We start from the raw sequence: 21,711 nt of genomic DNA on the forward strand, positions 1-21,711 counted from the left end.
GATGATGTTTAGTACCTTGAGCAGATGCTGTGTGATGGAGGTCTCTGGATCTTTGAGGGCTTTCTGCTCTTCTTCTGAGCTGCATGTGCTGAAAGAGAGGCCGTTGCCGCCGCTGGCTGTGTCCTCAGGGCTCACCTCACTCTTCTCACCCGTCTTAAACGGCAGATCCATGCGGAACGTGATCCCTGTGGAGGCGCAGTAGTCCTCGAAGCCATACAGGTACCTGCAGGAGTTCAGCAACACGATCAACTATCAACAATACAGGGAAGCAGACATAGTGTGCAATACTAGTACAATCACACTTATAGGAACAAAACAAGGCTCTCCTCCATTACCCGCTAGTCATTTTTAAAAGCGGTAAGACAGTGATATTAAAACACCAAATTCAATATACACCTTATTGATGTTGAATACTTTGTACAGGAAAGCAGACAAACACAGAATATTAGTGCAACAAGGTGTTTTCCCCATCGAAACCCATTATAAAGAAAACACGTTGCGTTCATATTCTTGCCTCATCTACTCGCCTGTATAATCGGCATCATCAAAGAGCTGTAAACTGAATTTGATCTTTTAATGTCACTGTTTTAGTTCATTACGGCACTTTAAGGGTGTGTTGCACTGAGGATTCTTTAGCCTGTCTTCAGTTGTAGATGATACAGTCACTAGCGGAACGAATATAGTTAATGCGGGCGTGTACGCATTCATTTATACCAGGGTGGTCCAATGCGACTCCATAATGCCATAATGACGCCGCAAAATTCAAAGCACCTTCTCTAAAGTGTTGAGCATCCCCATAGCACCTGCAACAGAAAATCTCTGGAGCCGCCACTGCTTTCAAGATGGCGACCCGCATTCGAACCCTCACCCGTATGTATTTTCAATGGCATATTATAAACTTACGAGAATACTTTATTACTTGAAATTAGTAAATATACATTAATGAGCACATTTTTGAAAGAACTAAGTGTTTTTAGCTAAGAATAAACTAAAAAAGTTACACCAGGGGTGTCCAAACTTTTTTTAAAGGGGGCCGGATTCGATATTGTGGACATACCCGGGGGCCGGTCCCTTTTCTAGCCTATTATATATATAAATATGAACATAAACTAACATGTTTTGTTTCTTGGAAACATGACAGATTTGACAAAAGCTTGAGCTGACAGTAGAGTAGCTTGAGATAGGACACATGTATAGATATTTAACAATATCTGTAAAACTTTCATCAACCAAAAAGTTTTAATGGGTGAAATTTTAATGTTATTACAGAGTTAGAACTCTATTCTTATTTAAATTTAATAAGTGCTCTATTTAGATCCCCACAGGTAAAATCACACTACAAAACATAGCTTTTGTGACTATTTCTGTCTTTTTTCCAGTCCAAATATCTAAAAATTCTTAAATCAAGATGCTTTTACTAAGGAAAATTACATATTTTTTCTTGATTCCTGGGGGAACAAATCTAAATGAATTGAGTTTTTGCTTGAAACAAACTAAATTATCTGCCAATGGATTAGAAAAATAATCTTCCTTTAAGATTCCAAACAGAAACATTATTACCCCATTGGCAGATATATTTGCTTGTTTTAAACAAAAACTCACTTCAATTTAATTACATTTTCCAGAAAACAAGAAAAAATATCTAATGTCATTTAACTTATCTCGTAACATCTTGATTTAAGATTTTTTTTATATATTTAGACTAGAAACAAGACTAAATACTAAATGACAGCATTTTTTGCAGTGCACACAAGGCAAAAAGTAATACATACACACATACATATATATATATATATATAATAAATATATATATCTAGAAAGGTATTTCATCTACATATAAATTCAAATGCACAAAACTGCAAGTTTATGACAAAAAATAGTCTGCAATTTGGCCTTTATTACTCATTTAATACATGTCTACATTACAAATTAAATAAAATGAGTTATTAACCTACATTTCTGACAAATTACCACGGTTACAGGTAGTGTTACTACAGTAAATCCATGATAAATTCGAAATGCGAATTGTTGTTTGAAAATGATTTGAAGCTGATTTGCACGTTAGTGTTGTTTATTCAGTCAGTGCTGTTTAACTGGAAATTAAATCAAATCACCGAGAAATTCGCAGCTCGTACCGGAGACCTCAGTGCCGAACTCGAACACTTCTCATTGGCTGTTGAGTGGGCGCGTGATCGAGACACTCAGCAGGTAAACACATTTGTTCAGAGTTAGAGCTCGTGAGTTGCGCAGAGCACAAGTTGCGCTGTTTCGTTCCGCTTTGGCCGCTGTTTCCCTGGCCTAAAGTCTAGTACTGCCACCTTGTGGTGACATCGTGAAACGGCATGATTTGTAAATGATCCGTGGCGGGCCACATATAATACATTTTAATAGACGCGCTGCGGGCCGTTTGAAATTCATCCACGGGCCGCATTTGGCCCGCGGGCCGGACTTTGGACACCCCTGAGTTACACAGTGTAGCTTTAAGATGGAAATTTGACATGCTTGTGCTGCCGTTCTATGGAGTTCTATGGCGGTTTTGCTAATGTGACTGAAAACTATGGATTGAAAATAACAATTTTCGATGTGAATATATAGTAAAATACCAGAGCAATCTTATAAAAAAAGCCAAAATGATCATGAAACTTGAACTGCTGGTGGCACTATGGGTTATGAGAGAGGATGTTTGCAGCAGTTCTGTCATCAGCTTGCTAACAGACAGTGATGTCTTGAAATGCCTCTGCCAAACAGCTCATGTTTGCTGTCGCTGTCACTGAGACGCACGTACTTTCTGTAGGCACATTTGACGTTGTAACCGGCAGCGGAGTTGAGCACGGGGATGCCCAGATCCTGATACACCTGCTTCCAGACAGACCCGCTCTCGATCTGAAACACAGGGAGGGAACACGTCCTACTCAGCGTGTGAAAGCAAATGCAGACGGAACAGCAGATCGGGCAGAGCTTCGCTCCACGGGGAGGGATCAGATAAAACTCACATTGTCAAATCCTCCGAGCTTGTGCACCAGCCGGTAGAGTTTAAAGAGGTTCAGATTCCTGTAGCCCAGCACGGGTCGTTTATTGATGGGAGTTCCTGAAAAACCACAAGACGTTAGTTAGAGCGAGTTTCAAAGTCAATACAAACATTTGCATTAATGCATTTGGCAGATGGTTTATTCAAAGCGGCTTGGGGGGAAAAAAGATACAAAAAACATCCTCCAGTGTTGTGTGTTAACTATAGGGGCCGTTTACACTGTTTTCAACTCAACACTTAAAGCTTTTTATGACTTTTGGCCGTTCATTTACACGACCACAGCCAGAAAACACAAACTTTTGACAACGGATTTCAAAGTGCTGTGAATAGACATTCACACACAGCGTATTCTCTTCTGTCTTTCTGTGCACTGTGTGTGTGCGTCATGTGTGTGTGTGTGTCGTGTGTGTGTGTGTGTGTCATGTGTGTGTGTCATAGTCAGGTCATTCACAGTCAGAGTGTTCTCTTCTGTCTTTCTGAGCATCCTGTGTGTGTGTGTGTGTGTGTGTGTGTGTGTGTGTGTGTGTGTGTGTGTGTGTGTGTGTGTGTGTGTGTGTGTGTGTGTGTGCGTGCGTGTGTGCGTGCGTGCGTGTGTGTCATGTGTGTGTGTCATAGTCAGGTCATTCACAGTCAGAGTGTTCTCTTCTGTCTTTCTGAGCGTCCTGTGTGTGTGTGTGTGTGTGTGTGTGTGTGTGTGTGTGTGTGTGTGTGTGTGTGTGTGTGTGTGTGTGTGTGTCGTGTGTGTGTGTGTGTCATGTGTGTGTGTCATAGTCAGGTCATTCACAGTCAGAGTGTTCTCTTCTGTCTTTCTGAGCGTCCTGTGTGTGTGTGTGTGTGTGTGTGTGTGTGTGTGTGTGTGTGTGTGTGTGTGTGTGTGTCGTGTGTGTGTGTGTGTGTGTGTGTGTCATAGTCAGGTCATTCACAGTCAGAGTGTTCTCTTCTGTCTTTCTGAGCATCCTGTGTGTGTGTGTGTGTGTGTGTGTGTGTGTGTGTGTGTGTGTGTGTGTGTGTGTGTGTGTGTGTGTGTGTCGTGTGTGTGTGTGTGTGTGTGTGTCATAGTCAGGTCATTCACAGTCAGAGTGTTCTCTTCTGTCTTTCTGAGCGTCCTGTGTGTGTGTGTGTCGTGTGTGTGTGTGTGTCATAGTCAGGTCATTCACAGTCAGAGTGTTCTCTTCTGTCTTTCTGAGCGTCCTGTGTGTGTGTGTGTGTGTGTGTGTGTGTGTGTCATAGTCAGGTCATTCACAGTCAGAGTGTTCTCTTCTGTCTTTCTGAGCGTCCTGTGTGTGTCGTGTGTGTGTGTCGTGTGTGTGTGTGTGTGTGTGTGTCATAGTCAGGTCATTCACAGTCAGGGTGTTCTCTTCTGTCTTTCTGAGCGTCCTGTGTGTGTGTGTGTGTGTGTGTGTGTGTGTGTCATAGTCAGGTCATTCACAGTCAGAGTGTTCTCTTCTGTCTTTCTGAGCGTCCTGTGTGTGTGTGTGTCGTGTGTGTGTGTGTGTCATAGTCAGGTCATTCACAGTCAGGGTGTTCTCTTCTGTCTTTCTGAGCGTCCTGTGTGTGTGTGTGTGTGTGTGTGTGTGTGTGTGTCATAGTCAGGTCATTCACAGTCAGAGTGTTCTCTTCTGTCTTTCTGAGCGTCCTGTGTGTGTGTGTGTCGTGTGTGTGTGTGTGTCATAGTCAGGTCATTCACAGTCAGAGTGTTCTCTTCTGTCTTTCTGAGCGTCCTGTGTGTGTCGTGTGTGTGTGTGTGTGTGTGTCATAGTCAGGTCATTCACAGTCAGAGTGTTCTCTTCTGTCTTTCTGAGCGTCCTGTGTGTGTGTGTGTCGTGTGTGTGTGTGTGTCATAGTCAGGTCATTCACAGTCAGAGTGTTCTCTTCTGTCTTTCTGAGCGTCCTGTGTGTGTCGTGTGTGTGTGTCGTGTGTGTGTGTGTGTCATAGTCAGGTCATTCACAGTCAGGGTGTTCTCTTCTGTCTTTCTGAGCGTCCTGTGTGTGTGTGTGTGTGTGTGTGTGTGTGTGTGTGTGTGTGTGTGTGTGTGTGTGTGTGTGTGTCATAGTCAGGTCATTCACAGTCAGAGTGTTCTCTTCTGTCTTTCTGAGCGTCCTGTGTGTGTGTGTGTGTGTGTGTGTGTGTGTGTGTGTGTGTGTGTGTGTGTGTTTGTGTGTGTGTCATAGTCAGGTCATTCACAGTCAGGGTGTTCTCTTCTGTCTTTCTGAGCGTCCTGTGTGTGTGTGTGTGTGTGTTTGTGTGTGTGTGTGTGTGTGTCATAGTCAGGTCATTCACAGTCAGGGTGTTCTCTTCTGTCTTGTCACGCTTGAATGGTTAAAAAGCATTTGCATGAATAAGACAAGATCATATAATGTAACGCTAGACAAAGTATGACAGAAAAAAGGTATGCTGCATTAAATGCGTTAAATATTTTAATGCGTAAAATATAAAAATTTTATGAAAACTGGAAAATATAAAAGTAAAACAATAATACATACTACACTAGTGTATACACTAGCACTGCTCACCTCTATCCTCCATGAATTTGTAAAGCTGCTGTAGGAAGTTGTCCTTCTCTTCTGGGAACGGCTCCACTTCCTCCTGCACACAGGAAACACAAACACACACAGAGATGGGTGTCATTCACAGGCTTTTGAAAACAGTAGTTTTGTAGCTACACTACAAGCTACCAACTGGAAAAGATCACCATCTTGATTCAAAACCCATGCAATCTCATTCCATGATTCTCCTGTGTCTATTAAACCTTTGACAAAATCACAGCGAAACATTTAAATCTGTGTTTGCGCTGCCGCTGTGCCAAAGAGAGCAGATGTCAGGTGTCACAAATAATCATATTATCACAGAAGTACTGGGATAAAAGATTATAGTTCGGATATAAACACTGATGTCGACAGAAGCGATCACCGTGTGAAAGTAACTTGACACTTCAAATAACAATTGTATTGATTACATCGTTACGCCAGTAGGTGGCGACAAGTGACTGTTAAAAAATCATTAATTCAAGAGATTCGTTCAAAAACGCTGATTCATTCCAGTAATGAAACATGTGAAGTCTTTATGAGTGAGTCATTGAATCATTCACATTTTTTTTTAATAATTCAGATTAATTAAACATTTTAAATAGACTGCAGCAATTAACATTTTTTTTAGAACTTCTAGTAAATTATTTTATTTTGAAAAATCGTGCAGCTCTAACTGAAACTATTTAGATATATTTATGCTCACCAAAGATGCATATATTTGATTACAAATTACAGTAAAACTGTGAAATATTATTACATTTTAAAACATTTGTTTTCTATGTGAATATATAGTAAAGTGTAATTTATTCCTGTGATCAAAGCTGAATTTATCATCATTACTGCAGTCTTCAGTGTCACATGCTCAACAAACATTTATGATTATTATCACAGGGTTTTTCCTACATTGAAATTTTTTTGGCAGCCACCAAAACAAATTTTTGTCCCGCCAAAGCCTAGTTAGATGAGTTATTGTGATTTATGAGTGATGTAGAGCAGATGACTGCTGCACTTGTTATCTGAGTGAAAGAGAGAACGATCAGAGCTCCTCCCCGCTCGCTCGCTCGCTCTCTCTGGGTCTTCAAAATAAGCACCGTCTTAGCTCCTTCTCATATTTCACATTAGGGATGTGACGGCGAGGAAATTTTCCCACCGGTTAATTGATGTGTGACAACACCGGTAATACCGGTATCACCGACGGACGCTTTTAAAGGTCCCCTTCTTCGCGATTCCATTGTTCAAACTTTAGTTAGTGTGTAATGTTGCTGTTAGAGCATAAATAATACCTGTAAAATTATAAAGCTCAAAGTTCAATGCCAAGCGAGATATTTTATTTAACAGAAGTTCCCTTTCAAAGCCTACAGCGAACGGCTGGCTTGGACTACATCCCTGTACTTCCTGCTGTAATGACGTCAGTAGAGCAGTAGAACAGACTAACCTCCGCCCACAAAGAAACGCGAAAAAGGGGGCGCGGTCTTGTTGCTGTCCCACGTGGAGAAGCGGACGGTCGCGTGGAGAAAAGGAACTGTTGCGTTGAGTGTGTTTGTCGCCATGTCATCGAGACGCTGTTATTTTCATCCAGGAGTCAAATCACCTTTGTTTGGCTTTCCCAGGGACGCTGTAGAGATTATTGAACGCATACATCTCTCCGTTAAGAGGCGTGACCTTTCCAACGTGCGCTAAGCTGCTGTCAAATTACAACACAGGAACCGCTTGCACAATCAGAACTCGTTACGTGTTTCTGAAGGAGGGACTTTATAGAACAAGGAAATCACCAGCCGTTTTTAGGACAGTGGAAACAGCGGTATACAGATAAGTAAATAGTGTGAAAAATACTGTGTTTTTTTACACGCGAAACATGAACACATGTTATATTGCACACTGTAAACACAATCAAAGCTTCAAAAAAACACGAAGAACGGGACCTTTAAATCACTAATTCTATCTAACCGAAAGTAACATGCACACGACCGCTCTGAACTGAAAACGCGCCAGTGCGCGCACACCGTGAATGACAGCTCGTCTGTAAATGCGCGCTCTGTGAGGCCATGGGCGCGTCTCAATCAGTTCCCTAGTTCAGTAGTCAGGGCACTGGTCAAGCATTGATCAGTCTATGATTGAGATGCACGCCATGAATGAATAACAGTTCGTCCGTAAAGCCTTGTTTATACTCGACGAGCGCGAGGGTGCGCGCGGCAGAAATAAATGCGCGCAGTCAGCGTAGCGGAGGTTCGCACTGCGGAGCCAGGCGAAAGTAAACAATGCGCGCTCTGTGCGGCCGTGCACATTTTACTTTCGGTTTTGAATTAGCGCCAATTCGGCTGCAGGTTGCTTGAATTGTGGGTTCATTAGCCTATTATTTTTAATGAAAAACACAACAACAAAACAATTGACAAACTCCCTTAAATAGGCGCTTTTACGTTTCGCTTTGAAACCAAATCTTCCGCGATCATCTCAGTCAGCTCCTCACTCTTAAATCTGATGAATGACTCCTGCTGAGACTCACGGTCGGATCCTGCTTTATTAAGCAGATACGTTCAGTTTTTATTTGTATTGTCTGTTCTCTAACTGAACTAAATTATTTTATTACTATAAAAAAAATCAAAAAGACGGTGGGCGGTGCCACGGTGGGCAAGTGATGTAACCGGTGTTGAGTCTGAACACCGGTAACACCGACTATCGTAGCAAGCCTATTTCACATATTAATCCAAATCAAAAGGTCAGAAGACTGAATCCATGTTGCACATGGCGCATTCGGATACATTTTCCTTGAATTACCGCTGGGTGTGAATTGCGCTCAAAAAACGTTGACTCTTCTCTGACCAGCTGACATAAAGCATACTTTCAATAAACGGGGAACAAATCCTATCCGGTTATGAAGTGTTTTCTGTGTGTTGACCAATCTTTTGCGATGTTCTAACAGACGGGATTCGCACACAACACGTCTGCTAATGTCCGATCCGCGACCTGATGACTCCTTTGAACCGAATCATTTCAACGACTGGTTAGAACAACTGATCTGTCCAACACTGAACTCATGAATCAGTTTAATCATTTTCTCTGAACACCTGAAATGAGAACACAAGTGTGCTTACCCAATTTAGCAAGAGTGGGTGTAAGAGTTAGTTTGAATTATCTTTCAGCTTATTTATGGTGTCAATGTGTAGTGAAATGAATAGCCTAGAAATGAATTCTAAATGAATAGAAATGAATTAATTTTATTTAATCTAAATTAAAACAATTATCTGTAAATAGTGTAAAAAATGAGGAACAAAAAAAACCATCTCAGATAAGATGAGCAAAAATTACAAACTGTTTCTTTGAATTTATTTGTAATTTATTTGTCAGTATTGCGCTTGCAGATCACGTGGGTAGGGTACTTTTTACTGTGTGTGTGTGTGTGTGTGTGTGTGTGGATGACCATGTCTGTCAGCCACCACCGAAGACCATTTTTGACCCAGTTCATATGTTTGTGGAAACCGCCATACATTTTATTTTTCAGGATTTTTTTGATGAATAGAAAGCTCAAAAGAACAGCATTTATTTGAAATCGAAATCTTTTGTAACATTACTTTTCATCAATTGAATGCATTCTTGCTACATAAAAGTCTAACTTTTAAAATGGTAGTGTATAATAAGACATTATTATTTTTACAAAAAAAAAAAACATCTAAATGTAACTTGATAACAGTGATAAATAACAGGATTTGACAAATTATTTTGATGCACAACAAAAACACAAAATGGTGAGCAGCGACTCAAATGATTCAGTGTCTTTTTTTTTTAAAAGAATCAATTAAATGAACCGATTGACTAAAGAGAATCAGACCTTCCGGTGTTCATTAGAATGAGAGCGAGAACGAGTTCAGTTTAGCAAGCATAGAGGATTTTTGCTTCGGTTTGATCGTAAAACTAAAAAAAAGCCTGTTTGGTCTCTTCTTGTGAGAAAAGGTAGCTTGTTGGTTACTGGGAAAGCCACACTATTATGAAGATGTGGTTAAGTTAGTGTTGTCAAGACCATCAAACCAACTCTGGCTGTGATGTGGTTTTCCTCTATAATCTGGATTACACACACTGACACGGCTTTAATCCAGATTGTAGTTTTCAGACTCTGTTAACAGTTAAACCTGTCATCACACACACACTTCATCTCTCACTCTTTTATGAAGAAACACGTTGCTTAAAGGGTTAGTTCACCCAAAAATAAAGATTCTGTCATTAATTACTTACCCTCATGTCGTTGGACACCCGTCAGACCTCCGTTCATCTTCAGACACAAATGAAGATATTTTAGTGTAAATCTGATGGCTCTGAAAGGCCTCCATTGGCTCAATGCACGGTTCACTCTCAAGACCCTTAAAAGGCACTAAAGACGTCGTTACAAAGTCCATCTCACTACAGTGGTTCTACAATAACTTTATGAATCGGCGAGAATAGTTTTTGTGCGCAAAAAAAACCCTAAATAACGACTTACATAGTGATGACGATTTCAAAACACGGCCTCATGAAGCTTCGAAGCGTTATGAATCAGTGAGTCGAATCAGCGGTTTGAATCGCCAAATTTCAGCAGTTTGACACGCAATCCGAATCATGATTCAACTCACTGATTCATAACGCTTCGAAGCTTCATGATGCATTATTTTGAAATTGTCATCACTATATAAGTCGTTATTTAGGGTTTTTTTGTGCACAAAAACTATTGTCGCCGATTCATAAAGTTATTGTAGAGCCACTGTAGTGAGATGGACTTTGTAACGACGTCTTTAGTGCCTTTTATGGGTCTTGAGAGTGAACCGTGCCATTGAGCCAATGGAGGCCTTTCAGAGCCATCAGATTTACACTAAAATATCTTCATTTGTGTCTGAAGATGAACGGAGGTCTGACGGGTGTCCAACGACATGAGGGGAAGTAATTAATGACAGAATTTTCATTTTTGGGTGAACTAACCCTTTAAGCTCCAAAGGTGACATTTAGAGGTTAATAAATCAAGGTAAACGTGCCGCTGATGACAGGAGCTCGTGCTGTAAGAGTGAAAGCGCCACTATATCGACTCAGCACAAACATTAGACTCCCTGACTCAATCCCATTCAGATTCTGACTCAACACTGAATCTTTCAGGGATGTTTCTCCCCAACACACGCTTTATGATCTGTCACCTCTTCCTCCCCACCGCTGGCCTCTTCCTCTTGTTCCTCCTCCTCTTCCTCATCATCATCCTCACTGCTTGAGCTTTCGTCCTTCACCTCCGTCCTCCACGTGTTGGGCACAGTGCCGTTACGCTGATATTCCCACGCTGCATCTAACGCTGTCAAACACACAAACAGAGACAATGAGATTACAATGTGCTCAATGGGAAATTTCTTGTTTGATCCACTCGTTCAGCTCCCGGTTCCCGGAAGTATTTCTCCCATAGGGAAAGAGTTTTTTAAGAGTCGTAAGCCATGAACTAAACCAACCAGCTTTGATTTGAAGCAAAAAAAGTCTTTGAAAATGGGACAAAAAGATAAAGACTGTGTACTGGTACTTAACCCTTAAAGAACTAGAACAGTTTTGGGGCGTCTGACTTGCCTCTACTTTTCTTTGTTTTTTTTTTTACCCATTCTAGCCGCTAACATCAAGTGTCATATATCACTTTAACCCTCTGGTGCTCTTCTGTCATTTCTGACCAGAACATTTTCTGTTTTGAAATTTTTTAAATCACTGCTTCATCGTAATGATATGAAACTTGGTGACTTTTCTAGCATTAGGTATGTAAACACACAAAAAATTGGGGCCATGATTCGAGCATGCTAATTGGTCGTAAAAAAAAAAGTAGCGTTCATTGTCTTCCGTCATAAATGACCGACCATAGGAAATGAATGGGAAATCGGCAAAAACACAAACATTCTCTGAATATTTGTGTGTACAATCTACAAATCGGCCACGATGCTGAAAAAAAGTACACAGCAGTAAAGGGGTCTAAAACATCAAGAGTGTGATATTGACACATCCACACACACGCACACGCACGCACACTTATACACACACACACACCTATGAAAAATTGAACCTATTAACCACATTTTTAAAAATCACAGCTTCATCAGAATGATATGACACTTAGTGACTTTTCTAGCATTAGGTATGTAAACACAAAAAAATTGAGGGCATGATTCGAGCATGCTAAGTGGTCATAAAAAAAATACTCCCACTTGTGCTCTTCGGTCAAAAATGACCACCATAGGAAATGAATGGGAAATCTGCAAAAACACAAAAAAAATCTAAAACTTTATAATAAATAGTCTTTGAGATTTTTAAAATGTATATTCAAATCCATCAACAACAAAAAAAATCATTAAATGTGTTCGAAAGAGAACTAGGGAATTCTCCATAGAGACCTCTAGTGATTACACCTATGGTTGCATGATTTCTTCAATAATTCCAAAAGAGCGCGCTAATCTGCCTTCAAAATTTTTTATTTTGAAGGCCTAGTCTCTATTTTAACCTGAAATACTGCAATAATTAAAAAATAATAATAATTACAACAACAAAAAATTGTATAATTTTCAATGCCAAAAATAGACCATAATTATTGCATTAATATTAAAAAATACCATCAAATCATCTCAAAATACAAAATTAAAAAGAAAAAATATTATTGAAGAAAAATAAATTGCATTGGTTTTACTGGGGCGGAGGAAGTTTAGATAGTTTTTTAGATGACGTTTCCATCTAGCTCATTTGAAGTCCCAATTTTACATTTATATAGTCTGAGAATGGAGTAAATTAATAGAATTTTAAGAAAAACGGCAGCAAAAATGTGTTTTTTTTTACTGTGAACTCAAACAGAACTTCATGACGTTTGGATTTTTTCCTTTAGAAAGTTACACTTGGTTGTTTTAGACTTCCAGATGAAATTTTGGGACTAATGGTCAACAATCGTTTCTGTTTGGCTCAGGGGAACAACCCAAATGCGTTTCCTTGACGAATTTTGTTGATGCATCCATGCTCACCACTGAGCCTTTGAATAATCAATCATGAGAATTTCTGAAAAGCTGAGATTCTCCTCTTTACGGTGCATTTTACCGCATACAGATTGGATTTGCGGTTTAAAAGTTATTAAACATTTTAGAACGATAGTCTAAAAGTATCGAAACTGCTGTCTCGGCCTAAGGGTTAAGTTTGAATAATATTTTGAATTAGATTTGATTTTTAGATTTTCTGTTTTCATTTTAGTTAAAGTTTTACTCATTTTTGTTGTGTTTTTGTCATTTGTTTAATGCTTATAGTTTATTTAGTTTCAGTTATTTTAGTACTTTTAAGTTAAACTAAAATCATGAACTAAACATTTGATCATTTTAGTGAAAACCAGTCATTTTAATTTTAGTTACAAATTGTATTTTATTGTTTTTGTCATTTGGGTTAGTTTCTTTGTCTATATAGTTTTAGTTATTTTAGTACTTTAAACTAAAATCTAACATTTTAGTAAAATGTTGTAAAAATTGTATTGTAATTGCATTATTAGTTCCTTCGTCTATATAGTTTTAGTTATTTCAGTACTTCAAGTTAAAGCAAATGAAAATGAGCAACTAGTTGAAATAAAATAAAGTTGATGTTTATTTTATTTTTAATGAACTAATACTTACTGTTAATTCCAATACTTACTAATACATTATTAAAAGCAAAAGTTGTATCGATTAACAGCTAACATGCATAACTAATGTTAAAAAAGATGAATAAATACTGTAAACTAATGTATTGTTCATTGTTTGTTAAAGCATTAACTAGCGTTAAGTACACTCTAAAAAATGCTGGGTTAAAAACAACCCAAGTTGGGTTGAAAATGTACTAACCCAGCAATTGTTTTAAGCAAACATTTAACCCAACTGCTGGGTTAAAACAACCCAATTGCTAGGTTAGCCCATTTTCAACCCAACTTGGGTTGTTTTTAACCCAGCATTTCTTAGAGTGTAACGAGACCTAGTGTTTCCAATGATCCTGATGGTTTTATGGTTAACGATAATAACCCTGCCCTAAATGCACTGTGATCTGTAGGTGGCGCTCTTGCTCTCACCCGGTTTGAGTCCTGCGTCCGCTTTGGGAGATTTCTCTTCATCCAGCTCTCGAATGTCCTTCCGTAAAACTGTGTAACTGCAAGATCAAATAAAACACTGTTAGCAGGGAAAACATATAAATGAGCATCATCTCTGAGTCAATTACTGCTCATAATTCAACACACTGCTGTATGAAACATTAAAAAAGCATTATGGATGTCATTCATTATCTATTAGAATTTTTTATTGAATGAATTGCATCACATGCCCTGCAAAAACATGAGTGTTATTCTCCACATCCACCAATCACACTGGACTTCCATAAGGGTTCCTTATAAAAATGCACCAAATATGATATCCTGGGAAAACTGTGATTATGTAAATCACACAACAGGCCATTTTTGAGGACCGGAATACTGTACAGACATTGCGTATAAACAATTAGCACTCAAAAACTGCTAGTAAATTTGACAAAGCAGCAGCAGGCAACATTAAATGAAACATGACATTCTGCAGTAGTGTTTTCTTATTTTACAGTGTGGCTCATTAGATCAAGTGTTTCTGCTCAAATGCTGCAGGATGGGGATTTTTAGCGGATGAATGAAGTCAGTTCTCCTTACGGTCACACAGTGTCCGAATACCTTCTGAAGCTGCTTATAATGAGGGAATTTAGAGGTCATTAACAGTGAGAAGACATGTCTTTGTTCATCAGTATTTATAAATCCTCATGTGGCAGTGATGTCATCACTGTCCCGAAGCGGACACTAGAGGGAGCAGTGAAGATGTGCAACACGAGTCAAGCTCCAATCTCAGAGCATCTTCAGCGGCGTCTCTCCTCTGATGACGAGGGCGGGGCCACCTGTCACTCACATGAGATCCACCAATAGCAAAACCACAACAATCAAGCCCCGCCCTACATTTGTTCTCGTTCCAGACGCCGTTTCACTCGGATATATGTCACAATAGGGGAGAAAAGACTATGGCAACTTGTTTCATGTCGACTTTAAAGCATGTTACACAAAAGATTTAAAGGATTAGTTCACTTTTAAATCAACTTTTGCTGATAATTTACACATGTCCATGTCTTTCTTTCTGCAGTCGAAAAGAAATTAAGGTTTTTGATGAAAACAGTCCAGGGTTTTTCTCCATATAATGGACTTCAATGGACTCCAAACGGCTCAAGGTCCAAATGACAGTTTCAGTGCAGCTTCAAAGGGCTTTAAACGACACCAGACGATGAATAAGGGTCTTATCTAGCCAAACCATCAGTTTCTGTGAGAAACCCAGCAGTTTTTATGCTATTATTTTACCTCTTTTCAGACGAACGTGATCATCTCTGAGCTCAGCCATAACTTCCGCTAAGTGAGGTCAAAAATACGAGTGTGATCCGGTTCTATTGATCCATACAAGCGCTAATGAGGCATCTATGTATACATCTATAACCACGCTCGTATTCTGACTTCACTTAGCGGAAGTTATGGCTGAGCTCAGAGATGATCACGTTCGTCTGAAAAGAGGTAAAATAATAGCATAAATACTGCTGGGTTTCTCTCAGAAACTGATGGTTTGGCTAGATAAGACCCTTATTCATCGTCTGGTGTCGTTTAAAGCCCTTTGAAGCTGCACTGAAACTGTCATTTGGACCTTGAGCCGTTTGGAGCCCATTGAAGTCCATTATATGGAGAAAAACCCTGGACTGTTTTCATCAAAAACCTTAATTTCTTTTCGACTGCAGAAAGAAAGACATTGACATCTTGGATGACATGGGGGTGAGTAAATCATCAGCAAAAGTTAAAAGTGAACTAATCCTTTAAGGAGAGACGAGAGACCAGAATATCACAGACTCGAGGGTGCAGGACTTTTGATTTGAGATAGTAACTAGGGGTGTGCGATATATATATCGTCTACGATAATATCCTGATATTTAACGATGTGCAATCTATCATTATCAAGTATGTTCCTCACTTTACAAAAACACACTAGAGTGCGCTTTTGGATTTATAGTGCACACTTTCACTGCGTGATTCAGTCTATTATAGTGCATTTATAATGCTCTCAATATTCAAGATAAGGGGCAAAAATACATCTGTATGTCTATAATATTTATATAATTTAATATAGTTAATCAATATCACACAAAGAGTGCCATTTTTTCTCCAAATATCAGCATGATTACACAAATGTAATACAACAGTTCAAAAAACAAGATAATATTAAGTGACACAATGTTCCCCGTTTTTGCTCTTATTTCACCAATCGAAAATATTTCCAAAGAAAGCCACAGGAGTGTTTTGCGTCTCTGAGCAACACACAGCTGTGTTTTGTTACTGAATGAACGAATCGGTTGAAGGATTGATTCAGTGACTCACTCATTAAGGCAGTCAAAGGCCCTGTCCCAAATGGCACCTTAAGCACTTGCGGTTTTACTCTGAGTTCACACTTTTGTGACGTAACTCCGATTTGACTGTCGGGAAGAAGTCTGCTGTGGAGCTCGCATCAGTGCAGGCTCAGCAAAAGTGCGCAACGAGGGCGCATATCGACCGCAAAGGGGGTGCTTACGAGCACCCTTCTGAGACCTAAAATGACTAAATGGGACACCCTACGGTCTCATGGACTTAACACGGCAGCCATTGCAAGTCCACAAGACCAAAAGTGCATATGAAGTGTCCCACTTCGGACAGGGCCAAATGCTTTGTTCCTGAATGAATCAGCCGTTTGAATTAATCAGTCAAAGGAATGATTCTATGACTCACTCATTAAGGCAGTCAAATGCTTTGTTCCTGAATGAATCAGCCGTTTGAATGAATTGGTTGAATGAATGATTCTATGACTCACTCATTAAGGCAGTCAAATGCTTTGTTCCTGAATGAATCAGCCGTTTGAATGAATTGGTTGAATGAATGATTCAATGACTCACTCATTAAGACAGACAAATGCTTTGTTCCTGAATGAATCAGCCGTTTGAATGAATTGGTTGAATGAATGATTCAATGACTCACTCATTAAGACAGACAAATGCTTTGTTCCTGAATGAATCAGCCGTTTGAATGAATTGGTTGAATTAATGATTCAATGACTCACTCATTAAGACAGACAAATGCTTTGTTCCTGAATGAATCAGCCGTTTGAATGAATCGGTTGAATTAATGATTCTATGACTCACTCATTAAGACAGACAAATGCTTTGTTCCTGAATGAATCAGCCGTTTGAATGAATTGGTTGAATGAATGCTTCAATGACTCACTCATTAAGACAGACAAATGCTTTGTTCCTGAATGAATCAGCCGTTTGAATGAATCGGTTGAATTAATGATTCAATGACTCACTCATTAAGACAGTCAAATGCTTTGTTCCTGAATGAATCAGCCGTTTGAATGAATTGGTTGAATGAATGATTCAATGACTCAATCATTAAGACAGACAAATGCTTTGTTCCTGAATGAATCAGCCGTTTGAATGAATTGGTTGAATTAATGATTCAATGACTCACTCATTAAGACAGACAAATGCTTTGTTCCTGAATGAATCAGCCGTTTGAATGAATTGGTTGAATGAATGCTTCAATGACTCACTCATTAAGACAGACAAATGCTTTGTTCCTGAATGAATCAGCCGTTTGAATGAATCGGTTGAATTAATGATTCAATGACTCACTCATTAAGACAGTCAAATGCTTTGTTCCTGAATGAATCAGCCGTTTGAATGAATTGGTTGAATGAATGATTCAATGACTCAATCATTAAGACAGACAAATGCTTTGTTCCTGAATGAATCAGCCGTTTGAATGAATTGGTTGAATGAATGATTCAATGACTCACTCATTAAGACAGACAAATGCTTTGTTCCTGAATGAATCAGCCGTTTGAATGAATCGGTTGAATGAATGATTCAATGACTCACTCATTAAGACAGTCAAATGCTTTGTTCCTGAATGAATCAGGCGTTTGAATGAATTGGCTTAAAGAATGATTCAAAATCTCACTCATTAAGGCAGTCAAATGCTTTGTTCCTGAATGAATCAGCCGTTTGAATGAATCGGTTGAATCTCAATGACTCACTCATTAACAGTGACTTGCTGTCACCTACTGGTGGTTTAAATTTCACATTTAAAGTATCTTTTCATATTTTAAATAATTTCAAAATATCAATATTCAATGTTTTGATGTAGTCTAGTATGTGCACTTGAGTAGTGCACTTGTGCATTTATAGTGCACACTTTCACTGCATGATTCAGTCAATTAAAATGCATTTATAATGCCCTCAATATTTAAGATAAGGGGCAAAAATACCTCTGTATGTTTATAATATTTATATAATTTAATATAGTTAATCAATCAGTTGAAGGAATGATTCAATGACTCACTGATTAAGAGGGTCAAATGCTTCGTTCCTCAATGAATCAGCCGTTCAAAGGAATAAAATGAATGAATGAATGAATGACTCCCCTTTATGGGTTTTTTTGTGTGTAATAAATGTGTCCTTTTTAATGGCCAATAATTAGAAACCCCCAAAATAAAAATTCACCCGAAATGCGCAGCGGTCTCTCAGACAGTGTTTGACGACTGAATTGAGCTCTTTTTTGTGTCTTTTTTTGTGTCTGACTGGACAAATACACACAACATATATCAAAATGTCAGTTTTGGGGAGTATTCATGTAAACACAGTGGGTTAAGAAGAATATCAAAAACTTTAGGAGTCTCTGTCCACGGCAGTCGTAAACCTGCCAAGGTACCAACACAATAAACCCCCGGCAAAATATAATCTAATTATCGATAAAATCCCAGAAAATATTGAGATTTGAGATATAATTTTTGTCGATATCGGACACCCCTAATAGGAACCACCAGAAAAACAAATCCAATCAGAAACATCCTGGCGATTTAGAGCGTGTTGTCTGTCTAATGAAGCACAACATTAGAAACAGAGTTTTGTCTATTTGGAGAATCATCAGGAAGCTCCGGGTCTGTTTAATCGCGGCACTCACAGGTTTCATTTCCCTGAGGTCTAAAACAAATATCTCCATAACCAGACATTTCTCAGCACAGCATTGCTTGAATAAGACCAATTCTGCAGTATAAATTGGTTTCGGAAGGTTAATCCGAGACGGGGCATTTAACTACAATATTCTCTGTCTAGCCCACAGAAATATCACGGCTCCTCCGTTACATGATGCCCAGCGGTGGCGTCTTCCCTCAGTGCCAGTGTTTCTGCCACATTTAATGCATGTTTTATAAAGCCACAGCTATAAACAGAAACAACAGCACACGTGACGTGACTTCTCCTGCACCTCGAGGGCTAAAAGTAGAAGCACGGACTGAAATAACTTCATTTGAAAGATACTCACAATTTTCCATCTTTGAAGGAGCGGACAAAAACGTTGTCTTTTTTCAATGTCACATCTTCATGACAGTCTGGAGAGATGACCTTTAAAAACATGAAGAGAAACAGAAGACAGATGATCACGTCAATGAGAGTTTGGCACAGAAAACGCCGTTTTAGCACCAAAAGGAAATTAATACTAGGCAAATATTTCATGCAATAAAAGTCCATTAATGATTATAAGTAAACACATTACCTTTCCAGTTGTTTGCAATAATTGATCAACAATACGTTAAAAATTGTGAAATAATATTACAACTTAAAATGTCCGTTGTCTATGTGAATATATAGTGAAGTGTAATTTATTCCTGTGATCAAAGCTGAATTTATCATCATTACTCCAGTCTTCAGTGTCACATGACCCTTCACTAATCATTCTCATATGAGGATCTGATGCTCAAGAAACATTTATGATTATTATCAGTGTTGAAAACAGATTCATATTTTTGAGGAAACTTTAATACTCTACCATTCAAAATATATTCAAAAAGTTATTTTAAACGGTAATAATATTCGCAAAATGTACTGTATTTTTGATCACATAAATGCAGCCTTGGTGAGCAGAGACGATATTAATTATTCTAAACTTTTGACCTGTATTTGAAAAAAGATTGACTCTGAGATTGATAGAAGCTTAATATGAATATTTTAAAGTTGTGCATTAAGAAAAATAATATGGCTTTTTCAGAAAAAAGAAAAAAAACACACACTTCAATGATGTTTCCAGGTTTTCCATGTTGAGAAAAACAAACCAAAAATGACTTGAACATCCATTAACGCTGTTGGATTACAAACTTATACATTGTTATATCTAGGTCCCAATGTAATAGAATATAACTGAAAACATTATCTATATTTGTGTTTTACATTTTGAAGTAAACTTGAGGAAATTCTAAGGAGATTACGTCAGGCCGTGTAAGTGTTTGAGACATTACGTCTTTTGTCTTTATGCACTTCCTGACTATTTACCATGGCAAGTTTAGAGCAATACTGCTTGAGTGATTGGATGAGCATCTATGCATTTGATTGACACTGTTATGCTGATTGAATTACGGCTGATGAGACAGGAATGTAGGGTGTGTCCTTTTTACCTATACAACATTTGCATTGTATTGCTTGTCCCCTGCTGTATAATCCCTCCCCTTGAAATGTATATAAAATACAATGTTCAACTGGCTTTAATCAGACTTGGAACCTCAGCGGAAAGACAGCACGTTTTTTCTCAATAAAGAATCCTGCTGAAAAACCTATCCAACTTCTCCTGGGGCCTATACCATGAAGCCGGTTTAGCTGGCTAACCAGATATGTTTAAGCTTAGTTTGTGCCAATCCTGGGTTTTAGGTACCATTAAAGTGGTTTGGCTTTTAGCAGTGTTCATCTCCATAGTAACTTACGCTCCACGGCTAGCCTGCTCCAGGGCAAGTTATGTTCTGGATAAGAGATCTCAAACTGAAATTGGACCAATCAGCTGTGAGCAATGTGACACGCCTCTGATGCAATAAAGTCACTCCCCCTGTTTCTACTCCAAATTAAAGGTCACTACAGAGCAAAAGTTTTTTTATTTAATTTAATTGATCATTTATGTAATTATTATACCCTAAATCAATTACACATGTATCATTTTAGTTAATCAATCATTAATAGGCACTTAGTTAAAATTAATAAATAGCATATAAAGGTCATACAAATAAGCTTTAAAATCTATAAATAAAGCTATAATAAATTACTACATGATGTGAGCTTAAATGTTCAATTCTCTCTATATATCAACTAAACTAACTTTTACTTGCATTGACGTATACGATTTTTCATTAAGTTGTCCTCTTTAATAGACAGCTCTTTTCTTCTTGCTGTGTATATTTGTTTAAATTCGTAATATTTTTAATCATGTAATATTCTGCAGAAGAGAGAAATTAATCTCGCTGCTTCTCTCGCGAGAAGTGAATCTCAGTTTCACTGATCCACAGCGTGTGATTGGCTGTTCACTACTGATGTCACAGCTAAACTCAGGATCAAAGCCTGAGTTGACAGAGAAAGTTGATGATCAGCATCATGGGACCAACAAAGCCTGAATAGATTGGTTTGGTTTTGTCAACTCTAAACTAATCCTGTAACCCTGAGATTGTTAAACTACCATCATGGTACAGGCCCCTGGTCTCTACTTCAAGAAACAACAGAAGTTCACAACAACGCAGACAAAAACACATTTTAAGAAAGCCTAATTGCCTGTAGCATTTTGAAAAGATGGATCCAGCCTGTAAGTCAAACACGTCCCCTCTGACCTGAGGTTACTGTGCAGAGATCAGAGCCCGTCATGGCTTCAACAAACGCCACGGACACTCTCAGGCTTTGTTTTCCTCTCTCAAGCTGTCGTTCTGCCGAGAGTCGTGAGGAGGGGACAGAGAACAACATCTCTGGAGGAACACGGAGCTAGCAGCGATATTTAAAGGGACAGGGCCTGGTTTGCAGTGACCCTGTGAATCATCAACTGCATGTAAACGAGGGACAGTAGAAGAAACGAGAGAACGACGGCCTACATCAACTCCTCCTGTTTACAGCTGAAGCCTGACTTCCTGAAGAGGGAAACTGTTTGGATACCTCTCTGGACAGAAAGCTATTCATTGCTATATACAGTGTTGGGGAAAGTTACTTTGAAAAGTAATGCATTACAATATTGCGTTACTCCCTTAAAAAGTAACTAATTGAGTTACTTAGTTACTTTTCAAGAAATGTAATGTGTTACT

The 21,711-nt window shown here is 38.7% G+C and overlaps 1 protein-coding gene across 4 annotated transcripts in view; it reads right to left on the reverse strand.

Annotated features, from left to right (window-relative positions):
* arid4b (AT-rich interaction domain 4B) overlaps positions 1-21,711 on the reverse strand; it is a 168,525-nt gene that overhangs the window by 45,849 nt on the left and 100,965 nt on the right. For all 4 annotated transcript variants that reach the window (XM_079843602.1, XM_079843604.1, XM_079843601.1 and 1 more), the window contains exons 9-15: positions 18,933-19,012; positions 13,608-13,684; positions 10,711-10,859; positions 5,543-5,615; positions 2,994-3,088; positions 2,786-2,883; positions 16-223 (exon numbers count right to left, since the gene is read on the reverse strand). In XM_079843602.1, coding sequence (XP_079699728.1) covers positions 16-223; positions 2,786-2,883; positions 2,994-3,088; positions 5,543-5,615; positions 10,711-10,859; positions 13,608-13,684; positions 18,933-19,012 — 780 coding nt within the window. The remainder of the gene's footprint in view (positions 1-15; positions 224-2,785; positions 2,884-2,993; positions 3,089-5,542; positions 5,616-10,710; positions 10,860-13,607; positions 13,685-18,932; positions 19,013-21,711) is intronic.

This window comes from Gobio gobio (genome assembly GCF_949357685.1).
Source record: "Gobio gobio genome assembly, chromosome: 18".
Classification (NCBI taxonomy): Eukaryota; Metazoa; Chordata; class Actinopteri; order Cypriniformes; family Gobionidae; genus Gobio; species Gobio gobio.